This window comes from Piliocolobus tephrosceles, chromosome 1, assembly GCF_002776525.5.
Source record: "Piliocolobus tephrosceles isolate RC106 chromosome 1, ASM277652v3, whole genome shotgun sequence".
NCBI classification, from domain to species: Eukaryota; Metazoa; Chordata; class Mammalia; order Primates; family Cercopithecidae; genus Piliocolobus; species Piliocolobus tephrosceles.
In genome coordinates, this window is record NC_045434.1 from 24570171 (window position 1) to 24593741 (window position 23571).

At 41.7% G+C, this 23571-nt stretch overlaps 1 protein-coding gene across 3 annotated transcripts in view; it reads right to left on the reverse strand.

Annotated features, from left to right (window-relative positions):
• The window catches only part of ADCY10 (adenylate cyclase 10), a 96672-nt gene that overhangs the window by 51373 nt on the left and 21728 nt on the right, over positions 1 to 23571 (reverse strand). For all 3 annotated transcript variants that reach the window (XM_026448491.2, XM_026448490.2, XM_026448489.1), the window contains 9 exons: positions 23438 to 23526; positions 19067 to 19258; positions 15898 to 16016; positions 15522 to 15598; positions 13537 to 13726; positions 9877 to 9932; positions 4962 to 5115; positions 2428 to 2620; positions 1358 to 1444 (listed from right to left, as the gene is read on the reverse strand). In XM_026448491.2, the coding sequence (XP_026304276.1) occupies positions 1358 to 1444; positions 2428 to 2620; positions 4962 to 5115; positions 9877 to 9932; positions 13537 to 13726; positions 15522 to 15598; positions 15898 to 16016; positions 19067 to 19258; positions 23438 to 23526 (1157 nt within the window). The remainder of the gene's footprint in view (positions 1 to 1357; positions 1445 to 2427; positions 2621 to 4961; positions 5116 to 9876; positions 9933 to 13536; positions 13727 to 15521; positions 15599 to 15897; positions 16017 to 19066; positions 19259 to 23437; positions 23527 to 23571) is intronic.

A 23571-nucleotide genomic window follows, 5' to 3' on the forward strand; every position in this document is an offset into this window, starting at 1 on the left:
GGACTTATTTCGAGGGTATAAAGTATGGGTTGGTGTGATTTGCATATACTCTGAGAATTATATGAAGGATGAATTGAAGCAGAGAGGTGTGAAGCACAGAATTTTTTGGAAATCTATGGAAACAGTCCAGGAAAAGATGATAAGAGCCTGAACTATGGCAATAGGAAGGGAGGACAAGGAGATTCCAGAGACTCTCTAAGGTAAAAATAGTAGGACTTGGCCGTGAGTAAATGTGGGAATGTGGGTGAAAAAGAAGGTAAGGATAACTTTAAATGATACAAAATGGCATAATTTGCTACTAATGAAATCAAGGATCAGGGTCAGGATGAGGAAGAAAGGGCACTATAGTAGAAAAATGAATTTGGCATTAGACACTCAATTCAGTGTGAGTCACTACATCCAAGTGGAATATCTAGAAGGTTCTTAGGAATATGGTTTTAGCGTTTATAAGAGAAGTGGGGACTGAAATATAAATTTGGTGATCAATATATAGCAGACAGTCATGATATTACTGGGAGAGAGAGAGCTAACTCTTGCTGAGTGTTTCTTATGAAAGAGGCACTGTTCTAAGGGTTTCTACATATAATCTAGTCATTTAAACTTACATCTCAGTGAGCTAGGTACTATTATTTTCCTCCATTTGATAGATGATAAAGCAGAAACGTAGAGAGGGTAAGTCACTGCTTGAGGTTGCTCAGGTAGCAAGTGATAGGCCTGGGGGTTCAAACCTCAGTGGTCTGACTACAGAGTCTGCATATGTAACCACTTTGGTACATTATATCTCAACAAAGCATGAAAAAATGAGGGCTGAGAGAGGCCAGACTCCTAGGAGTGATGTTAAGGGACTCTTTTTAAGGCATCTAAATTCTAAACAGACTTTTAGCTTGAGGTTTGGAAGGATGGAGGAGAATGAAGCACTTTAGGATAAAGCCTTCACATATGCAAAAGCCTCTTGCCAATGCGGTCAAACCACCTGGCTTCGTGGTGATTTGCCCAGTTTTCTTCCCCCAACTTCTTTTATTTATTTATTTATTTATTTTTGAGACAGAGTCTCACTCTGTCGCCCAGGCTGGAGTGCAGTGGCGCGAAGTCGGCTCACTGCAAGCTCCGCCTCCCGGGATCACGCCATTCTCTTGCTTCAGCCTCCCGAGTAGCTGGGACTACAGGCGCCTGCCACCACGCCCAGCTAATTTTTTGTATTTTTTTAGTAGAGACGGGGTTTCACCGTGTTAGCCAGGATGGTCTTGATCTCCTGACCTCGTGATCCACCCGCCTCGGCCTCCCAAAGTGCTAGGATTACAGGCGTGAGCCACCGCACCCGGCCACCCCCAACTTCTTGACCCACAGATGCTCTTACCTGCTCCAAGATCTTCATAAACAATGTTTCCAATTGGTTTTGCTTTTTCAAGGTGCTCATCCTGGAAATCTCCCGAGAAATAGGAAACTGTACAAAGAATTATGAGAATATGAAGCGTGGGAAAATAGCAAAGGGAACTACTGGCTGTGCGACTTTGGGCAAAACACTTAACTATTCTGTGTCTTAAAATCCTCATGTGTTAGATAAGTGGTCCCAACCTTTTTGGCTCCAGGCACCAGCTTTGTGGAAAACAGTTTTTCCATGAACTGGGGCAGGGGGGATGATTTTGGGATGATTCAGGTGCATTACATTTATTGTGCACTTTACTTCTATTATTATTACACTGTAATATATGATGAAATAATTATACAACTCACCATAATGTAGATAGAATCAGTGGGAGCCCTGAGCTTGTTTCCTTGCAACTAGATGGTCCCATATGGGGGTGATGGGAGACAGTGACAGATCATCAGGCATTAGATTCTCATAAGGAGCATGCAGCCTAGATCGCTTGCATGCACAGTTCACAATAGGGTTCATGCTCCTATGGGAATCTAATGCTGCTGCTGATCTGACAAGAGGAGGAGCTACAAGTGGTAATGTGAGCAACGGGGAGTGGCTATAAATAGAGATGAAGCTTCACTTGCTCACTCACTGGTTACCTCCTGCTGTGTGGTCTGGTTTCTAACAGGCCATGGACTAGTACCAGGGGTTGGGGACCCCTGTGTTAGATAATTCAGGAAAAGACAGGGCACAGTCTCTGCACTGGCATCACTTGTAGGAACAGAGAGACTTTGTGTCCCAGAGTAGCTAGCATAGCTATGATAGAAAGGTAAGAAAAAAATGAGTCAGCAGGTGGTCATTTGGATTTTTTTGAGTATGGTATTTCAAGATACCTCTAATATGTCAAGAATGTGGATGCACATCCAAAGAGGATTGGGAGCCATTTACTCACCATCTGGATACTCCAGAAATACAGACCAAAGAGATGCTGAGTCACAATGCACCAGAGAGGAGTTGCTGTGCCTGCCCATGGTTATTCGTGCAGAAGTATAATACTAGCTAGTTACCTGAACATGGAAAATGTCATTAAGAAGACAGTAGAACTTTTCATCCAACAGTGTCATGACTTTATTTCGAAGGTTGGTCTGTCGTTCTTTATAATGTTTACAAGTGTCCAGGCCTAGGACATTGACCATGAGCATCTGGATGGTATAGAAAGTTTGATGGAAGCTGATCTTAGTCAATGAAATGGCAATGACCCTGTTTGTGAGAAAATCAAGAATCAGAAGAGAGTTTTTAAATATATATTTTTGAAAATAATAAAGGTTAAAGGAAAGTTCTGTCTTCTCATATTCAGCTATAATGATGGAGATTTTCCAAGCTATCTGGCAATTGTTCTTTATTGCTGCTTCTGATATATATACCCCCTCATTCTCCTGTTCCTAAGCCCTGATTAATTTAACCTGGCTAATTCTCTCCTTTCTAGTCCTACTGCCACCCTATACTACCACAATAGCAAGCCACTCTGACTGGGAGCTTCCATTGCCTAACAGCATGAACCGAGGCCTCCTTTATGTGACACACAAGACTTTCCAGAGCCTCATTCTATCCTTTCTTGCCACTCTCTGCCGAGCAATCTACCCTTCACGACAGCAAGCAGGTGAGAGTTCCCTGAGCACCCAGAGCTGTTTCTCCTCTCCATGCTTTTGCTTATGCTGTCTCCTCAGCCCAGAGTGCTATCACTTCTCATTGCCCCTCATTTGACGTTCATCTTAAGTCTCAGCTCAGGTGTAGCCTCCTGGAAACTGTCATCAATGCCCCAAGGTTGGCTACATATCCTTTCTTCTCTGAACTTCCACGATTCTCTATTGCATGTCTCTATCATTGCCCTCACTACATTCAACTTTTAATGTTATCTGATATGGTTTGGCTCTATGTCCTCACCCAAATCTCATCCCAAATTGTAATCCCTGAGTGTCAGGAGAGAGACCTGTTGGGAAGGGATTGGATCATGAGGGTGGTTCCCCCCATGCTGTTCTCATGACAGTGAGGGAGTTCTCATGAGATTTGATGGTTTAAAAGTTTGGCACTTCCTCCTTTGCTCGCTCTCTCCTGCCGCCATATAAGACATGCTTTGCTTCCCCTTTGCCTTCTGTCATGATTCTAATTTTCCTGAGGCCTCCCCAACCATGTGGAACTGTGAGTCAATTACACCTCTTTTCTTTATAAATTGCCCAGTCTCAGGTAGTTCTTTATAGCAGTGTGAAAACGGACTAACACATTATCTCTCTCCTCCTCTTCTGTGAGAGCTCCTTGAGGGCAGAGAGCAGACTTTATTGATATTCAGGGCTTTGGCATTTGTTGACATATGTCCCCACAAAATTCGTATGTTAAATTCTTAGCCTCTAGGACCTCAAAGTGTGACCTTATTTGAAAAGAGAGTCGTTGCAGATACAATTAGTTAAGATGAGATCATGCTGGAGTAGGGTGGGCCTCTAATCCAATATGACCGATGCCCTTATAAAAAGGTGAAATTTGGACACAAACAACACACAGGGAGAACACCATGTGAAATGAAGGCAGAGATTAGGGTGATGCTTCTACAAGCCATCTTTGAAACACCAAAGATTGCCAGCAACCACCAGAAGCTAGCAGGTGGGCACGAAACAGATTCTTCCTCATGGTCCAGAGAAGAAAAAATGCCTTGATCTCAAACTCCTACCCCTGAGAACTATGAGACAAATTTCTGTTGTAAGCCACCCATTTGTAGCACTTTTTTAACAGAGGCCCTGGCTAATGAATACAGCACTTAGTAGTTCCTGAACATAGTAGGAATTCAATAAATGATTGAATATATGAATAAACACATGTCTTCTGACTGTTGTGAATTATCCCTTCAGCAATGGTAAAGATATTTTAAAACTGGCCTTTCTCAGGCCTAACTTTAATGTGGGATAGAGATATAGTTAAAAATATTATAAGATTAACAAGCATTTTCCCCTCATACTGTTTAGGTTAGCTGGGGAAAGGATATGAGACACTGTAATTATTATCCTGGTCATCGCTACTGTTATTGAATACCGTATTATCTACTTCCATGAGGAAGTGGAATGGATTGTCCCAGAGATAGCCCTCATGATATTCCTTATATGAAAATAAATAAACAACATGAGACAAGTATATTAGATCTGTCTTCCAGGGAAAAATCCAAAGACCTCTCATTCTCTATCAGGACTAAACGGTTTAAACTAGTGATTCCCTGTCAGCTAGCTGGATAAACTTACGTGTTTGTTCTGCAGACCAAATCTAGCCTTGATCTCAACATATATGCCAATTGTCTGAATATTGGGATTACTTAGGAAACTTTAAATAACCAAGCCCTACCTGGCATTAAATCAGGATATCCATGGGTCAGCCCAGTTTCTCTTTTTCTTAGCTCTGTATGTTTATTGTTAGTTATCTATTTAGCACAAGGGTCATGGCATCCAATCATTGTAGGTTATGGATAATTTACATAAGGCAAGTTATAGGAAGGAGAGGAGCATCAAAATAAATCAGGATTCTATGGGTTCACACAGAACAATCATTCCAAGACACTCACCTGTGGTTCTTACCTTGGGCCAGGTACTCAATTTTTGTAAGTATCTGGCTTTTTCCATATCCCCGTGATCCCTCATACATTAAGACTTGGCTGCTGTTAGACCTCAAAAATTTCTCCATAGTACACATGAAGTAGTTGATCTCTTTATTACGTCCTGTTATTTTTAGTTTTAAAAAAGAGCAAACTCAGTCAGCATAAAATAGTCTAGAGATATAAAAAGGCACATAGAAACATTCCTTCTAAAAATATCCTTGGGCCAGGCGCGGTGGCTCACTCCTGTAATCCCAGCATTTTGGGAGGCCGAGGCGGGCGGGTCATCTGAGGTCAGGAGTTCGTGACCAGCCTGGCCAACATTATGAAACCCTGTCTCTACTTAAAAAAAAAAAAAAAATTAGCCAGACGTGGTGGCAGGTGCCTCTAGTCCCAGCTACTCAGGAGGCTGAGGCAGGAGAATCGCTTGAACCCAGGAGGCAGAGGTTGCAGTGAGCTGGGATCGCGCCATTGCATTCCAGTCTGGGTGACAAGCAAAACTCCATCTCAAAAAAAAAAAAAACAAAACCCAACTTGGAATTTCTCCATGGCATTGTTCACAGACTTTCTTCAAGCCTTATGCACTTTCAAAATTTTTTAAGCTAACCATGTGGTTTTGCAGTTTTATTTGATTAGAAGCTGTGAAGGAAAGTATTCTTATAACGCTCATTATAATGTTTAATTATAGTGTAGAAAACCGAGATTTGCTTAGATTACACAACCAGGAATTAAGCCAAGGCTGTCTAACCCTAAAGTTTGTTGTTGTTGTTGTTGTTCTTTTTTTGTTTGTTTGTTTTTAACACACTAGAAGTAATCTGTAGACTATTGCATTAGGAAATAAGTTTATCAAAGTTAGTTTTCCTACATTAAACAATTATAGATAAAATATTTTTATTTCTGATTCTGTGATAAAGGAAACTTGCCCTCTGTAAATGAAAATTATACTTAATTCAGGGCTACAAAAAGCATTACCAGGGATAAAATTCAATTTGCCTTCAGAAATCATGTACAGATTATTTCTATCATAAGAACAACTTAAATTCTTAGTGAAAATAAATTGTAGGTTTTTTCTGATTATAAAACTAACATTTGCTTACTGTAGAAAATATGGAAAACTTGGAAAAGGAAAAGAAAAAAATAAAAATCACCTTGGGTTACAACCCTTATTTTTCTTGTGTGTTTTTAAATACTGTAACAATCCTGGCTGAAATCTGAAACTCTGCTCACAGTCTTTGAAATCTGGGTATACAGGAAGGAGTTGGAAGAATTATAATTTCTAAGCAGTGAGCAATTTCTGTCAAAAAAGGTGGAGACTCATTGAGAGCCAACTATTCCTTCTTTGCTGGGCAGATGAATGTGGAGGCCCATTTTGTTATTCATTGATAGAACAAATAAATATCCAGGTATTATCTAATGTCTTTGTTGAAGGACCATTAATCCAAGTGTAGATAGTTAATAAAAAGAAGCTAAGTGCTTTGCCTGGTAATAGAAATTTCTGAGTATGGCTTAGTGAGAACTACTCAGCAGACCGTATTGCTTCTTTTGGTTGAAATATTCCCTTTCTGAAAATGCATTTGAACCTCAATTTTGTGAGATGTTTTGTGTTTTTCTTTGGCCTGAATGAAGCTCACATAGGAACTCAGAGGATGAGGCTTAAAAGGCTGCATAGCTGCACACACATATATACACATGTATACACATAAATAACACACCTGCACGTTGTGCACATGTACCCTAGAACTTAAAGTATAATAATACAAATAAATAAAAATAAAAAAATAACGTTTCCTAAGGAAAATTAAAAAAAAAAAAAAAAAAAAAAAAAAAAAAAGGGCTGCTAGCTGACTCTTCCAGCTCCCTGTGTTCTATTCATACAGAACACCTACAGGTAGAACCTTATGGATTATCTTTAGCTGGATTCTCAAATGACGTGGTCTCCTTAACTTGAAATGCCTGCACCTTGTTTCTGTCTAAGCAAAGCCTCAATATCAGGGACTGTTGTATGCAGTTTTTACCCTAAAAAGCCACTATTTATTTATTATAGTTTTGTTGTCAACCATGTTGTTGCAATTGCATTTATAACAGCTCTTGTAAAAGAAGGGCATTTCCCATGCTGCTAGCCTCTGACAATCTGTGTTTGGTTATAGCTTGAAGGAAAGGTATGTGGGCCTGATCTTTCTGTCATACTGGTGGAATCAGGGCAAGAAGGCAACTAGATCAGACTGAGAAATATACACATAGGCTGCACATAGTGGCTCACGCCTGTAATCCCGCACTTTGGGAGGCCAAGGCGGGCAGATCACGAGATCAGGAGTTCAAGACCAGCCTGGCCAATATGGTGAAACCCCGTCTCTATTAAAAATACAAAAATTAGCTGGGTGCGGAGGTGCGCACCTGTAATCCCAGCTACCTGGGAGGCTGAGGCAGAAAAATCGCTTGAACTCGGGAGGCAGAAGTTGCAGTGAGCTGAGATCACACCACTGCACTCCAACCTGGGCGAGAGAGTGAGACTCTGTCTCAAAAAAACAAAAAAAGAAATATACACATAATGTGTTCTAATGTGACTGTCATGTTGGGTCTGCAGTCTTGTAGAAAGAAGGTTAGGATTCTGTTGCTGTCAATTATTCAAATAAGTATATCCTAGGATGACAAGCAAGGCCTCAGAGAAGGGTGAGAGTGGGTATTCCTTCTCTCTAGCTTCCGGAGTTTTGGAATCTGGACTTAAATGAAGTGATTGGCTTGAAGACCCTGAAAACTACCTGAAAGCAGTGAAAGTGAGGCATTTCTCCTGGCCCAAGTGTTTTTTGCAGTTCTGGAACTGTTGCCTTCCTTCGGGCTCTGCTGACACCAAGATTGTGGCCTGATATTTCTCCAAAGTGTGAGACAGAGCCTCCTCTTAATTGCCTTAACACAGTTAAGACCAAGATTTAACTTACGATAAGACTTTCGGGGATGTTTGTGTCTGACAGAAGGAAATTACAAGTGCTACTCGAAGTGGTTGCCTTCAGAATCCACAGGCCAATCTTCTTTGGGTCTCTTCTTTCATAGGTAGATCCCTGCCTCATTTTAGGTCTACTCCTGTCTAATCTCAAGTTATCTTTCGTACAATAAGGGCCCTATCACCAGGAATCACAAAAATATCACTTCCAAATGGATTGTAGACTTAAATATAAAAGGTAAAAACAAAATTTCTGAAAAAAATGCTAGAAAAATATCTCCGTGATTTTTGGGTAACGAAAGGTATCTCATATAGTATACAGAAGCACTAACTATAAAAGACAGGTAAATTTGATTACATTAAAATTAAGAATTCTGTTTATTAAATGCATAACTGAGAGTAAAAAGGCAAGTACAGAGTGGGAAAAGTGATATACAGTACAAACAAATGACAAAGGACCCATTTCTAGAATGTGTAAATAATTCCAAAAGATAATCAAAATACAACCCAGTTGAAAAGTAGGTGAAAAATTGTACAAGTACTTTAAAAAAATGTCTGGGCTGGCCACAGTGGCTCACGCCTGTAATCCCAGCACTTTGGGAGGCTGGAGTGGGTGGATCACTTGAAGCTAGGAGTTCAAGACCAGTCTGGCCAATATGGTGAAACCCTATCTCCACTAAAATACAAAAATTAACTGGGCATGGTGGCGGGCACCTGTAATCCCAGCTACTCGGGAGGCTGAGACATGAGAATCACTTGAACCCAGGAGGTAGAGGTTGTAGTGAGCCAAGATTGCTCCATTGTACTCCAGCCTGGCAACAGAGTGAGACTCTGTCTCAAAATAAATAAATAAATAAATCAGTCCAAATGGTCAAAAAACTTATGAAAAAGGAGCTCAACCACATCAGGGAAATACAAATGGAAACCATAATAAGATACCACTATATACCCAACAGAATTATTGAAAGGATAAAGATTAATTAAACGAAGTTGTTGCCAAAGATGAAGAACAACTGGAATTCTCTTAACATTCTTGATCAGACTAGAAATAAATACAACCATTTTGGAAAACTACTTGGCATCATCTACCAAAATTGCACCCTTTGTCCCAACAATTTCAGTCCTACATTTTACTCCTACATTGTACTCAACAGAAATGCATACATGCGTTCACCAAAAGACTGTGTAAGAATGTTTATGGCAATATTATTCATATGAACCAAAAACTGGAAATAACCCAAATGTTGTACAGCAACAGAATGGGTAAATTGTTGTATATTTATAAAAATGGAATACTACATAGTAATGACAGAGAATGAATTACAGCTACACCCAACAATATGGATGAATTATATAACACACCATTGAGTAAGAGAAAGTATATAAAAGGCATATATAATTATACAATGTATGATTCCATCTGTATCAATTTTTTTTTTTTTTTTTTTTTTTTTTTGAGACGGAGTCTCGCTCTGCCCCCAGGCTGGAGTGCAGTGGCGCGATCTCGGCTCACTGCAAGCTCCGCCTCCCGGGTTCACGCTATTCTCCTGCCTCAGCCTCCCCAGTAGCTGGGACTACAGGCGCCCGCCGCTACGCCCGGCTAATTTTTTTCTTTGTATTTTTAGTAGAGACGGGGTTTCACCGTGTTAGCCAGGATGGTCTCGATCTCCTGACCTCGTGATCCGCCCACCTCGGCCTCCCAAAGTGCTGGGATTACAGGCGAGAGCCACCGCGCCCGGCCTCCCTGTATCAATTTTTTAAACAGGGGAAAGGAAGTAGGAAAGAGCAATCCTGGTGTATTGCTATTTTTCTATTTCTTAACCTGGACGATGATTATATTTTCACTTTGTGATAATTCATTAAGTTGCACACTTATCATTGATGTATTTGCCTGCATGTTTTGTTATAGTTCAATAAAGAAGTTTAAAATCAAGACCTACTACCTACCCAGCAAAGGGTAATCCTTCTTTCTGTTGCAGATGAGGCATGCCATACCAAACATGCTGAAGAGAAGAAAAAAAAAAAAAAAAAAAAAAAAAAAAAACAGATGTTAGATTCAAAACGGAAATATTGAGAGCAAGAGTGACTAGTTCTCAGTCCCCAGAAAGTTTCCTTCTCAATTGCTAACATGAGTCTATCCCCTGACTCAAGGGTTGCAAATGCCAAGAGAAGGAGAAAGGAGGAGAAGGTCTTACTTGATAGTGGAGAATCCAAAGAACTCAGGTAGCATCTGTTTCCATAGCACCTGGCACATTGTTCAATAAATGCTTGTTGAGTCTGCACTGGTAGAGGAAACCCCTTTCTGGGGAGATCAGACACCTGATATATGGCCCAATAGACTTCAGTGTGGTGCAGAGCCACACATTCTGCAAAAATTCCACCAATTGCTTAAACAATAATAGCACACCTTTTTTAAAGTACATGCTATGTGTCTGGTGCAGTTCCAAGTGCTTTACATGCATCATTTTCTTTAATCCTGACAAAAACACTGTTCAGAAGTACTACTTGGCCGGGAGCAGTGGCTCAGGCCTGTAATCCCAGCACTGTGGGAGGCCGAGGCGGGCAGATCACGAGGTCAGCAGATCGAGACCATCCTGGCTAACACGGTGAAACCCCGTCTCTGCCAAAAATACAAAATGAAATTAACCGGGCATGGTGGTGGGCGCCTGTAGTCCCAGCTCCTCGGGGAGGGTGAGGCAGGAGAACGGCGTGAACCTGGGAGGCGGAGCTTGCGGTGAGCCGAGATTGCGCCACTGCACTCCAGCCTGGGCGACCGAGTGAGACTCCGTCTAAAAAAAGAAAGAAAGAAAGAAAAAAGCACTACTGGCCAGGCGCAGTGGCTCACACTTGTAATCCCAGCACTTTGGGAGGCCGAAGCAGGTGAATCATCTGACGTCAGGAGTTTGAGACCAGCCTGACCAACATGGTGAAACTCTGTCTCTACTAAAAATACAAAAATTAGCTGGAGGTGGTGGCATGCACCTATCATTCCAGCTACTCTGGAGGCTGAGGCAGGAGAATCGCTTGAACCCAGGAGACGGAGGCTGTAGTGAGCCAAGATTATGCCATTGCATTCCATCCTGGGCAACAAGAGCAAAGTTCCATCTCAAAAAAAAAAAAAAAAAAGAAAGAAAAAAAAAGTAGTATGACTATTATGTTCATTTTGCCAGTAAGGAAATTCAGGCACAAAGAGTTTAATTGCCCAAGACCCCATAGCAGGTGGTAACACAGGATACTGACAGTGTCCCAGCATAGGCCAGGGTGCATATGTTTCCTCACTCCATAACAGTATCTCTTGAAGAAGACTTTTACTCAAAATGGATTATGCCCTTCTCTGAACTACAATACTACTTTGTTATGCCTCTCTTATAGCATATATCAAAGGTTCCCATGTAACGTACAGCTAAGTTTGTGTATGTTGGTCTTCCCCACTTGATTGTGAATTTTCTGGGCAGGAACTAGGTCCTGTTCATATGTGCATGTGTATTTCTACACTCTTTTATCTGCAGAGATGGTACAGAAAAATCGTGAAGAGTGCAGGCTTTGGGATCAGATAGTCCTGGGTTTGCATAGTAAACTGACTACATTAATGGCCCCAGTACCTGTATCTATGCCCTTTGCCATATAACTTGGCAGAGTCCTCTCATTCTGGACTCAGCCTTGTGAATGCTTTCGTCAATGGACTATCTGCAAACCTAAGACAGGAAGAGGCTTGAAAAATGCTTTTGCATTGGGCCTGCTCTCTTGCTCCTCCAGTATTGCCAGGACAAATGTACTGGATGGAAGATGAGACACATAGAACCTAATTGCCCTAATTATCCCAACTGAGGCCACTAGGTTGGCTGACAGCCTGTTGAACCCCAGGCATGTGAATAAGCCAAGACAACATCAACCAAATCCAGCCAAGATCAACTGAACCCCACATTTGTGAGAAAAACAAATGTTTATTTTTGCACACCACTGAGGTTTTGTGATTGCCCGTAAGGCCACATTATTGTGACTGAATCTTGACTCCATTGCACACTATAGATATGGCCATAGACAAGACATTTAACATCTCTGAGCCTCAGTTTTTGAATTTATAAAATGGAAATTATAATAGTTTCTATCTCATATGGTCAATATTAAGACTAAATTATATATTTTGAGGTAAAGTACCTGATGTTTAATAAGTACTCACTAAAAATTATTATTCATTCATGTATTCAAACTGCACTTTATTGATGGCCTATGTACACCAAGCACAGTGCTAAGCCTCAGGAATACTGAAGTGAATAATAAAGACACTTTGACCCAACTGCAGCCCTGGTTCTCTTATCTGACTCTTGAAGACCTTGATTCTAGCTTGCTAACAAAAAGAATAACAACTTTCTGCTTTCCATGCTATTCATTTATTCATCATTATTGAGGACCTACGGTATATCAAGCACTGGGGATATAAGAATAAAGAACTAATTAGTATCTTCAAAGAGTTCACAGTGTAACAAGTGAAAAGTATAGCAAGTGAATAATTGTGATATAGGGTGAGGAGTGTTCTAATAGAGTCATATGCTATAGGAGGAAAAAAGGAAGAGGAAGGAGGAAGACAAAGGAGGAAAGAGCTTAACTGTCTAGCTGGGATGGGGAATTCATAGAGGAATGTCTATGAATCCCTCGAGCTAGGTTTCAAAAATTGACTGTGGTTTTCCCAATAAACCAGGAGTGGGTGGGTGCTGATGAGGACAATCTACTTAAACAACCCAGAGGAGGGGGCACAGGAGGAGATGCATTTGGAAAGGCAGGTGGTACCTTGTAGGTCATTGCAAAGATTTTGAACATCACCATGAAAATGACTAAAAGCTATTGAAGGATTTTAAGCTTCAAAGTGACACCCATAAATTGATGCTGAGCTTTTGGGGAATGTATTTCACTAAAGACTTAGAGGAGGAATAATATCTTACACTCTTCTAACCCTATTCGGCATATGGTTGACATAATTAGTAAATATTTGTCGGCCGGGCGCGGTGGCGCAAGCCTGTAATCCCAGCACTTTGGGAGGCCGAGACGGGCGGATCACGAGGTCAGAAGATCAAGACCATCCTGGCTAACACGGTGAAACCCTGTCTCTACTAAAAACTACAAAAAACTAGCCGGGCGAGGTGGCAAGCGCCTGTAGTCCCAGCTACTCGGGAGGCTGAGGCAGGAGAATGGCGTGAGCCCGGGAGGCGGAGCTTGCAGTGAGCTGAGATCCAGCCACTGCACTCCAGCCTGGGCGACAGAGCGAGACTCCGTCTAAAAAAAAAAAAAAATATTTAATGGTTGGTGATTGGGTCCATTTAAGTGCAAATAGATACTCAAATGAGAGGATTTTTTCTTTGGTTTGTACAACTTTGAAGAATCACCCTCATATTCTCAGATCTGAGAAGAGAATGGGTTCTTCCACCATGCCATAGTGTCAGTCGGACGGAGGAAAGATTAAGGATTTGGAAGTCTGGGACTTGGTCTGGGGAAAGCATAGATTTCAATTTCTTGAATTGGCTCCAAATCTTAAACGGATGATTGCTTTGCTATCATAATTTTCCCACTTCTTTACTAAAATATACTTCAAAATTAATGCTCCACACTCACACTTTCTCAGTACGGCCCAAATACTGATACAATGGTCCAGAATCCACAACACCTTTCATAACTTTCTTTGGAAGCTCTTTAAAAAAGTAGGCTGGTAGGTTGCTGCCATTGTAGGTGACAGAGTCACAGGTCACAATTCCTGGGTAGTACATCATCATCCTGGCAGCTATGTTGACTTTTTGACCAATGACTATAACAAGAAAGATGAAGTCAAAGATCAAGGAAATAACAGCCATTGAACTGAATGTAATTTGAAACATACTGTCCCCAAATAGCATGTTTACCCTTTACTCCCTTTGTCGCACATGAATGACATACAAGTCTAGCCTCAAGACCCATATTCAGCCGGGCACGGTGGCTCAAGCCTGTAATCCCAGCACTTTGGGAGGCCAAGATGGGTGGATCACGAGGTCAGGAGATCGAGACCATCCTGGCTAACATGGTGAAACCCCGTCTCTACTAAAAACACAAAAAATTAGCCAGGCGAGGTGGCGGGCGCCTGTGGTCCCAGCTACTCAGGAGGCTGAGGCGGGAGAATGGCGAGAACCCGGGAGGTGGAGGTTGCAGTGAGCTGAGATCTGGCCACTGCACTCCAGCCTGGGCGACAGAGCAAGACTCAGTCTCAAAAGAAAAAAAAAAAAAAAAAAGACCCATATTCAGCCAATGGCTGTTAACAAAATATGCAGGGAGTTAAGTAGCCATTAGCAAAGTTTCTGCCTCACCTGGGAGGCCAAGAGAATCATCTGCTCAGGGATGGAAGGACCTTGAGTATGGAGCAGGCTCTGTAACTAGGATGGCCACAGCACTGAAGGCTCTCACAGAAGGTGTAAACTGGTCTTCTAATACAAGGTGGACAAACACAAGCTCGGGCCTGGGGTACTGATCCCCATATGAGACACAAAATTGTGTCTGTATGCTCCTATAAATAAACCTTCATTTGGCAATTTCTTGACTTAGTAAATGGGCTAGAAGAGGCGTGCATGGAGAATTGAAGCACAGGCTCTGAAGGCAAACTGTGCAGGGTTGAACACCAGCTCTACCTCTAACTATGTGCAAATTACTTGGGGCAATTACTTTAAATAACTCCTCATGCCTCCATTCTCTAACCTATAAAATAGGGATGATAATAGTATCTATCTCAGAGGGTAGTTTATGAAGATTAATGCGTTAATACACGCTTATCACTTTGAACAGCAGCTGGCTGCTTGTAAGCCCTCAATTAATATTACTACAAGTGAGGTAGCAAATGTGTCACTTTAACATAAACTTGAATACTTCTGAACAAGATACTCTTTTTAAAAACTATTTATTGTGGAGAAATTTGACCATAAAATAAAATATAATTTAATGAATTTCCGTATACCCATCAACCCATCCCAATAAGCCATTAGCCCATCTTCAATCCTGCCCCATCCTCACCCCCATACACTCCCCACCCTGTGTACTTTCAAAGAAAATCTCAGACATTGTATCATTTCAGACATAACTATCTTGGTATTTTACATATATTCAGTATTTCAGATGCATTATTGCTGAAAATCTTAAACCCTGATAGGATGGAAGACGGAAGTAATAGAGTCGTGAAATCTGGAGATAACATTTACTTATTACTACTCTCTTTTGAGAGTATCATTATTTTTCAGTAATATCAACATTCATAATTTTTAAGGAGTTCTAGCCTATTCCAGGAATTAAGAGAAGTAACTACTTATTGTTAACAGGAAATTATTACAGGAGTCCCTCATTCCATCAACATATAGCCTCCCACTGCTCCCCTCCCATGACTACATATTTCTCATACTCATGCGTAGCCCCAGAAATGCACACTCTGCAAGCATTGAGAGCTCCATGGCTTGGCTACATCTGGAAGACTTTCTGAGGACAGGGCTCATGTCTCACTCATTTTTGTGCTTCCTCCCACAAAGCCCGGTGGCAAGGTGCTGCGTTTGCGGAAAGAAAAGTGGAGATGATCTGACTCAGCATACCTGTGTACTCGTGTCTCACAGTGTGTCCAACGATCCCACAGAAGACAATCCCACTGGCAACGCCGATGGATACAGTTCTGGTGCAGGAGAGACAAGGTTTGTGGGGAAAGAGATAAAGATAATGAGCATAGAGAAAGTGGGAAGGGTGGGAAATAATGCCTGGGTTGGGAAAGGGTGGGAAAGGGTTTTCTCTATCCGTTGGAATTAGTTTATGGCATTTCTACACGGCCCGGAGATGCGAGGGAGGAACAACAGTTTAAGACACATGACTAAGTTCTTAATTAATTCTTCTTTCTTTCCTGTTCCCTGCATGCCCTCCCTAGGTATGCCTCAAAAGGGTCAGGGGCCTCTGGGTGGGACCAGGGTCAACACTCACTGGATTTTGTGAACTTGAGAGCAGAAGTCAAATATATCCATAGCACATTCCAGAGCATGAGTGAGCTCGTCAGGTACCTTTTCCCCAGGGAAGCCAAAGACACAGAGGAAAGAGCAGCCCTGTGAGGGAAAGAGACCGCAACCACAGCTGATGGACAGTGTGCTTTCAACTGGTGGGCCAGAAGGCTCAACAGAGAGCCGGCGGCAATTTTTGGCTTCTGAATCAGATTTCATCAGATTTCTCTCACAGTATTTTATTTTTAGTACACTTCAATCGCTTCTACTGCATCATCAACAGGAGGGCTTGAGCCCTGGAGAAGGGCTTGTTTTGCTCCAGATGTAGTGAATAGGGCTGAGCTATCTGTGTGCATGCTCCAGCCTACTCTCTCCTGTGGCCAAGGTCCGTGCTGCAAGGTGCTCAGTTTAAGTCTATGAAGCAGCAGCACAGAGCAGTGGAAAAGGCACCAGCTCTGGAATCAGAAAGTCTCTGTTCTCAAGCCACTTCTCTACTGTGGAAACTTAGAGAAGTCAATTACAATCTAGGAACTTCCATTTATCTATCTGAAAATGGATATACTGTAGACCTGCTGAGATGCTTTTGCCTACTAAAAGAATATGTTATATATTCAAAAAGTCATCGTAAACTATAAAGTACTTTGCAGATACTGTTATCATTCTTAGGGATAAAGGCTTAGGCTGCGAGTAGGTTTTCTTATCATAAAGCTAACTGTTCCATGCAATGATTCAACTCTAAAGCTTGGCATTTGTAGTATTAGTCACTTAAAAAATGACCTCAGTCAGGTGCTGTTGTCTGTAAGAAAAGGGCATTGTGAATAAAGGATGATGGGTTGAAATTTTGAGTTTTTGACATGTTACATCCTGATAAAATGCAAAAAACACTAAAATACCTCAGTTTCTTCAACCGTCTCCAGAAGAATTTGATCAACTATTAGATCTTTAAAAGAACTGGGATCTGCCTTGACATGAAGGGAGAAACATTGCTTCTAGGTATGTGTAAAGAGGGCCACCCTGGCCGGGTGCGGTGGCTCAAGCCTGTAATCCCAGCACTTTGGGAGGCCGAGACGGGCGGATCACAAGGTCAGGAGATAGAGACCATCCTGGCTAACACGGTGAAACCCCGTCTCTACTAAAATACAAAAAACTAGCCGGGCGAGATGGCGGGCGCCTGTAGTCCCAGCTACTCGGGAGGCTGAGGCAGGAGAATGGCGTGAACCCGGGAGACGGAGCTTGCAGTGAGCTGAGATCCGGCCACTGCACTCCAGCCTGGGCGACAGAGCGAGACTCCGTCTCAAAAAAAAAAAAAAAAAAAAAAAAAGAGGGCCACCCCTTTGGGGGAAGCAGGGAGCCCATTTTGCCTGCAAATTTATGTAGTGGCCTGGCAAGAGATTTTGATTCCCCCAGCTCTCATTTATTGCGTGCTGACTCTAAGATAGGCATTACACCAAGCACCTCGCACATATTACATTATTTAAAACTTTCCACAATCATTTGAGGCAAATACTATCCCCATTCAAAGAGGAATAAACCAAGGCTCAGAGAAGTTCAATGACTTGCTAAGTCTCACAGCTGGGAATCTTTGGAGCCACGTCTGCAAGACACGAAAGACTGTTCTCTTAGATTCTACACTCTTTTCTCATGATACCCATGAGTCAATATTGAAGAAGATACTGGAGGCACCAGGCTGGAAGTAATCCCTTTCCCAGAACTCCCATAGCACAGAGTTAGTTCGTCTCATATGGAAAGCATGCTTCATCTTCTATGAAATGCTCAGTAAATGCTTGTTGTATTAGTGAGTGAGTGGATGTAGGACAGTAATTAAGTGCTCTGCTTTTAATACACAAAAGGAATTGAGATGGGAAATCAATTCTCACATATGCATCTGTGGTCCTTTGTTCATCACATCACTTTTCTCTAAATTGATTAAGAACAAAGTGAAGACCAGGCACAGTGGCTCACGCCTGTAATCCCGGCACTTTGGGAGGCTGAGGCAGGTGGATCACTTGAGGTCAGGAATTCGAGACCCACCTGGCCAACATGGCGAAACCCCGTCTCTACTAAAAATACAAAACTTAGCTGGGTGTGGTGGTGCATGCCTGTAATCCCAGCTACTCAGGAGGCTGAGTCAAGAGAATCGCTTGAACCCGGGAGGTGGAGGTTGCAGTAAGCCGAGATTGCACCACTGCATTCCAGCCTGGGCAACAGAGCAAGACTCCATCTCAAAAAAAAAAAAAAAAGAACAGAGTGAAAACACCTGGGAGCCAGAGGCAGTGCCCTCCCTGCCATAGATGAAAATAAAGGGGGAACTGGAGGTGCTGACATGGCAAGTGGGCATTCTTGGAAACAAGCTTCTGGGGTGTGAAGGTTACTAGACTCTTGACCCGAAACCCCCGGGTAATACATCATGTGCTGGGCTGGAGACTTACGTGTAGTGAGAAGTAGCCCAGTGTAGTGAGCTCAGACGGGGATGGCAGACTGCCTGGGTTTGAATCCCAGCCTCCCCCTTTACTAGCTTGATGATCATGAGCAAAACGTAATCTCACCTTGTCCTGGCATCCTAATCTCTGTTTCAGCATCCTCATCTATATAATGAGGATAATGACAAGAGCACCTACCGCTCAGAGTGGTCATGAGGATGAAATGAGTCAATACAGATCAGGTCCTGAGAACAGTTCCTGGCACAGAGTAAGTGCCATATCCACAATAGAAGTTGTAATTATAAAGACTGGCCTTCTAGGTTAAATTTCTTTTTTTTGTTTGGTTGAGACGGAATCTCACTATATAGCCCAGGCTGGAGTGCAGTGGCACGATCTCGGCTCACCACAACCTCCGCCTCTCAGGTTCAAGCCATTGTCCTGCCTCAGCCTCCTGAGTAGCTGAGATTACAGGCACTTGCCACCACACCTGGCTAATTTTTGTATTTTTAGTAGAGACAGGGTTTCACTATGTTGGCTAGGCTGATCTTGAACTCCTGACCTCAAGTGATTCGCCTGCCTCGGCCTCCCAAAAAGCTGGGATTATAGGCATAAGCCACCGCGCCCAGCCTCTAGGTTAAATTTCCCATGTCTATTCTCTCCGTCTCACCAATGTGCTTTTCCATGAATGCTAACCTCAAACTATTGGTAGGTTCCCATCCCATAGTTCACACTTACCTTGTCAAACATGAAGACTTTATTGATTTGGCCTTGGAAGATCTTCAGCACAGAACTGATGTGCATATAGGCATCCTGGATGGCTGGGCCTATCTCTTCTGCTTTGTCTTGGTCTTCAAACATCAGGTTCACAAACACAATCGTCACTGGGCGAAGCTCAGACAAATAGCCCTGAAGCTGTTTGTCATCAATCTGCAAAGTGGACAGCAGCTTTCTGTAGGTGTCCTTGGCAGTGGATCCCTCCCCCAACACAGCCCCCACCTCATACCTGAAATCATCTAGGGAATGTCTACCTCAGAATGTGTGAGGTAAAACATGACAGAGCCAGCATGCCTGAAGTCGAGCAGATGGAAATAGAACCAAAATCCCTCTCTTCCAGTGGGGACTTATGCATGTGTTAATTTTTGGCCAGCAACCACTCCATTACCCCAACTGCTGGCTTCCTCATGCCAATATGAGCCATCGCAATAAGGGAAAGAACTACTGTTCTTTTTGGCACTCTTATTTTTTAAAAAAATTTTAAAAATTTTTAATTTTTGTAGATCTATAGTAGATGTACATATTTATGTGTTACATGAGATATTTTGATACAGGCATGCAATGTGTGATCATCACATCAGGGTAAATGGATTATTCATCCCCTCAAGCATTTATCCTTTGTGTTACAAACAATCCAATTATATTCTTTTAGTTATTTAAAAAATGTATGGTTGTATTAGTCCGTTCTCCCACTGCTATAAAGAACTACTTGAGACTGGGTAATTTACAAAGAAATGAGGTTTAATTGACTCACAGTTCTCTGGGCTGTACAGGAAGCATGGCTGGAGAGGGCTGGAGGCATCACGCCACCTGACTTCAAACTATACCACAAGGCTAGAGTAACCAAAACAGCATGATACTGGTACCAAAACAGAGATATAGACCAATGGAACAGAACAGAGCCCTCAGAAATAATACTACACATCTACAACCATTTGATCTTTGACAAATCTGACAAAAACAAGAAATGGGGAAAAGATTCCCTATTTAATAAATGGTACTGGGAAAACTGGCTAGCCATACATAGAAAGCTGAAACCGGATCCCTTCCTTACACCTTATACAAAAATTAATTCAAGATGGATTAAAGACTTAAATGTTAGACCTAAAACCATAAAAACCCTAGAAGAAAATCTAGGCAATACCATTCAGGACGTAGGCATGGGCAAAGACTTCTTGACTAAAACACTAAAAGCAATGACAACAAAAGCCACAATAGACAAATGGTATATAATTAAACTAAAGAGCTTCTGCACAGCAAAAGAAACCACCATCAGAGTGAACAGGCAATCTATAGAATGGGAGAAAATTTTTATAATCTACCCATCTGACAAAGGGCTAATATCTAGAATCTACAAAGAACTTAAACACATTTACAAGAAAAAAATTAAACAACTCCATCAAAAAGTGGGCAAAAGATATGAACAGACATTTCTCAAAAGAAGACATTTATGCAGCCAACAGACACATGAAAAAATGCTCATCATCACTGGCCATCAGAGAAATGCAAATCAAAACCACAATGAGATACCATCTCACACCAGTTAGAATGGCAATCATTAAAAAGTCAGGAAACAACTGGAGAGGTGCTGGAGAGGATGTGGAGAAATAGGAACACTTTTACACTGTTGGTGAGACTGTAAACTAGTTCAACCATTGTGGACGACAGTGTGGCGATTCCTCAAGGATCTAGAACTAGAAATACCATTTGACCCAGCCATCTCATTACTGGGTATATACCCAAAGGATTATAAATCATGCTGCTATAAAGACACATGCAACTTACGTTTATTGCAGCACTATTCACAATAGCAAAGACCTGGAACCAACCCAAATGTCCATCAATGATAGAATGGATTAAGGAAATGTGGCACACACACACCATGGAATACTATGTAGCCATAAAAAGGATGAGTTCTTATCCTTTGCAGGGACATGGGTGAAGCTGGAAACCATCATTCTGAGCAAACTATCACAAGGACAGAAAACCAAATGCCGCATGTTCTCACTCATAGGTGGGAATTGAACAATGGGAACACTTGGACACAGGGTGGGTGACATCACAGACCGGGGCCTGTCATGGAGTGGGGGGAGGGGGGAGGGATAGCATTAGGAGATATACCTAATGTAAATGATGAGTTAATGGGTGCAGCACACCAACATGGCACATGTATACATATGTAACAAACCTGCATGTTGTGCACATGTACCCTAGAACTTAAAGTATAATTTAAAAAAATACAAAAATAAAAGATTAAAAAAAGCTCATAAATGAAACTAAGTTTTTATCTGATAAAATAATTCTTAAAAAAAAAAAACTTGATGTTATCCCATCTGTCCATTTTTGCTTTGGTTGCCTGTGTTTGTGGGGTATTACTCAAGAAATCTTTGCCCACTCCAATGTCCTTGAGAGTTTCCCCAGTGTTTTCTTGTAGCAGTGTTTTCTTGTAGAGTTTCCCCAGTGTTTTCTTGTAGCAGTTTGAGGTCTCAAAGTCTTTAATCCATTTTGACTTGATTTTTGTATATAGCGAGAGATAGGAGTCTAGTTTCATTCATCTGCATATGGATATCCAGTTTTTCCCAGCACAATTTATTGAAGGGATTGTCTTTTCCTTAATGTATATTCTTGGCTCTTTTGTCAAAAATTAGTTCACTGTAGATGTATGAATTTATTTCTGGGTTCGCTGTTCTGTTCCACTGGTCTATGTGTCTGTTTTTATGCCAGTACTATGCTATTTGGGTTGCTATAGCTCTGTGGTATAATTTGAAGTCAGGTAATATGATTCCTCCTGATTTATTCTTTGTGTATAGGATAGCTTTGGCTACTCTGGGTCTTTTGTGGCTCTATGTAAATTTGAGAATTTTTTTCTATTTCTGTGAAGAATGTCATTGGTATTTTGATAGGTATTGTATTGAATCTGTAGATTGCTCTGGTTAGTACGAATATTTTTCCAATCTATGAACATGGAATATCTTTCATTTTTTTTGTGGCCTCTTCAATTTCTTGCGTCAACATTTGATAGTTTTCATGGTAGAGATCTTTCACTTCTTTGGTTAATTACTAGGTACTTTATTTTCTTTTTAGCTACTGTTAACAGGATTACTTTCTTGACTTCTTTTTCAGATTGTTCACTGTTAGCATATAGAAATGCTGATTTTTGTATGATGATTTTGTATACTGTGACTTTGTTGAATTTGTTTATCAGTTCTGATGGTTTTTTGGTGGAGTCTTTAGGTTTTTCCAAATATAATAAGATAATCTGAGAACAAGGATAATTTGACTTTTTCGTTTCCAATTTGTATGCCATTTCTTTCTTTCTCTTGTCTGATTACATAGGACTTCCAGTATTATGTTGAAAAACAGGCCGGGCGCGGTGGCTCAAGCCTGTAATCCCAGCACTTTGGGAGGCCGAGATGGGCGGATCACGAGGTCAGGAGATCGAGACCATCCTGGCTAACATGGTGAAACCCCATCTCTACTAAAAAATACAAAAAACTAGCCGGGTGACGTTTTGTAGTTGTAGTGTTCTCTGGGTCTCAGTTTTCTTATACATATAAAATGGGGATAAAAATATCTACCAAGGACTGTAAAGAATAAATACATGAACTAGCAGAGTGACTGGCATATGGTGAACGGTAAGAGACAGTTATAATTCACATGGATTAATAAATTTGAGAGAATCAAGATTAAGAGAATAAAAAGAGAAAACACTGGAGGGTGGAGGTAGCTCAGTGTATACTAATTACCTGCATCGTTAAATCTCAAAACTTAAGATCTAATGCAAATGACTTGGAGAAATAGTGTGCCAATGTTCATCCACTTGAAGTCTTTCTGCAATGTGGCATACAGAAAGGGTGCCCACATGTTCTTATATGCTTGCAACAGCTCCCGTTTACCCAATTATATAAGCAACGCAGTCCTATTTTATGCCTGTTGTCAGGTTATAATTGTGAATAATGCCTTTTTTTTTTTTGCGAGACAGAGTCTCGCTCTGTCGCCCAGGCTGGAGTGCAGTGGCCGGATCTCAGCTCACTGCAAGCTCCGCCTCTCAGGTTTACGCCATTCTCCTGCCTCAGCCTCCTGAGTAGCTGGGACTACAGGCGCCTGCCACCTCGCCCAGCTCATTTTTTGTATTTTTAGTAGAGACAGGGTTTCACCGTGTTAGCCAGGATGGTCTCGATCTCCTGACCTCATGATCCGCCTGTCTCGGCCTCCCAAAGTGCTGGGATTACAGGCTTGAGCCACCGTGCCCGGCTTTTTCTTAAATCTTAAAACTCCAGCTGTCCAGATCCCTGACATCCCCAAAGCCTATAAATTCATTTATGAAAATACCTGCTTCAAAATGCTTTCCATCACATACTTTTGTAGGGACATCTCCAGTTCAGGGTCAGGCGTCAACGTGCACGCAAGCCTCAGGAGGTCTAAGAAGGTAGAAGGAGGGCACAGGCTCAGAGAGGGAAGTTTGG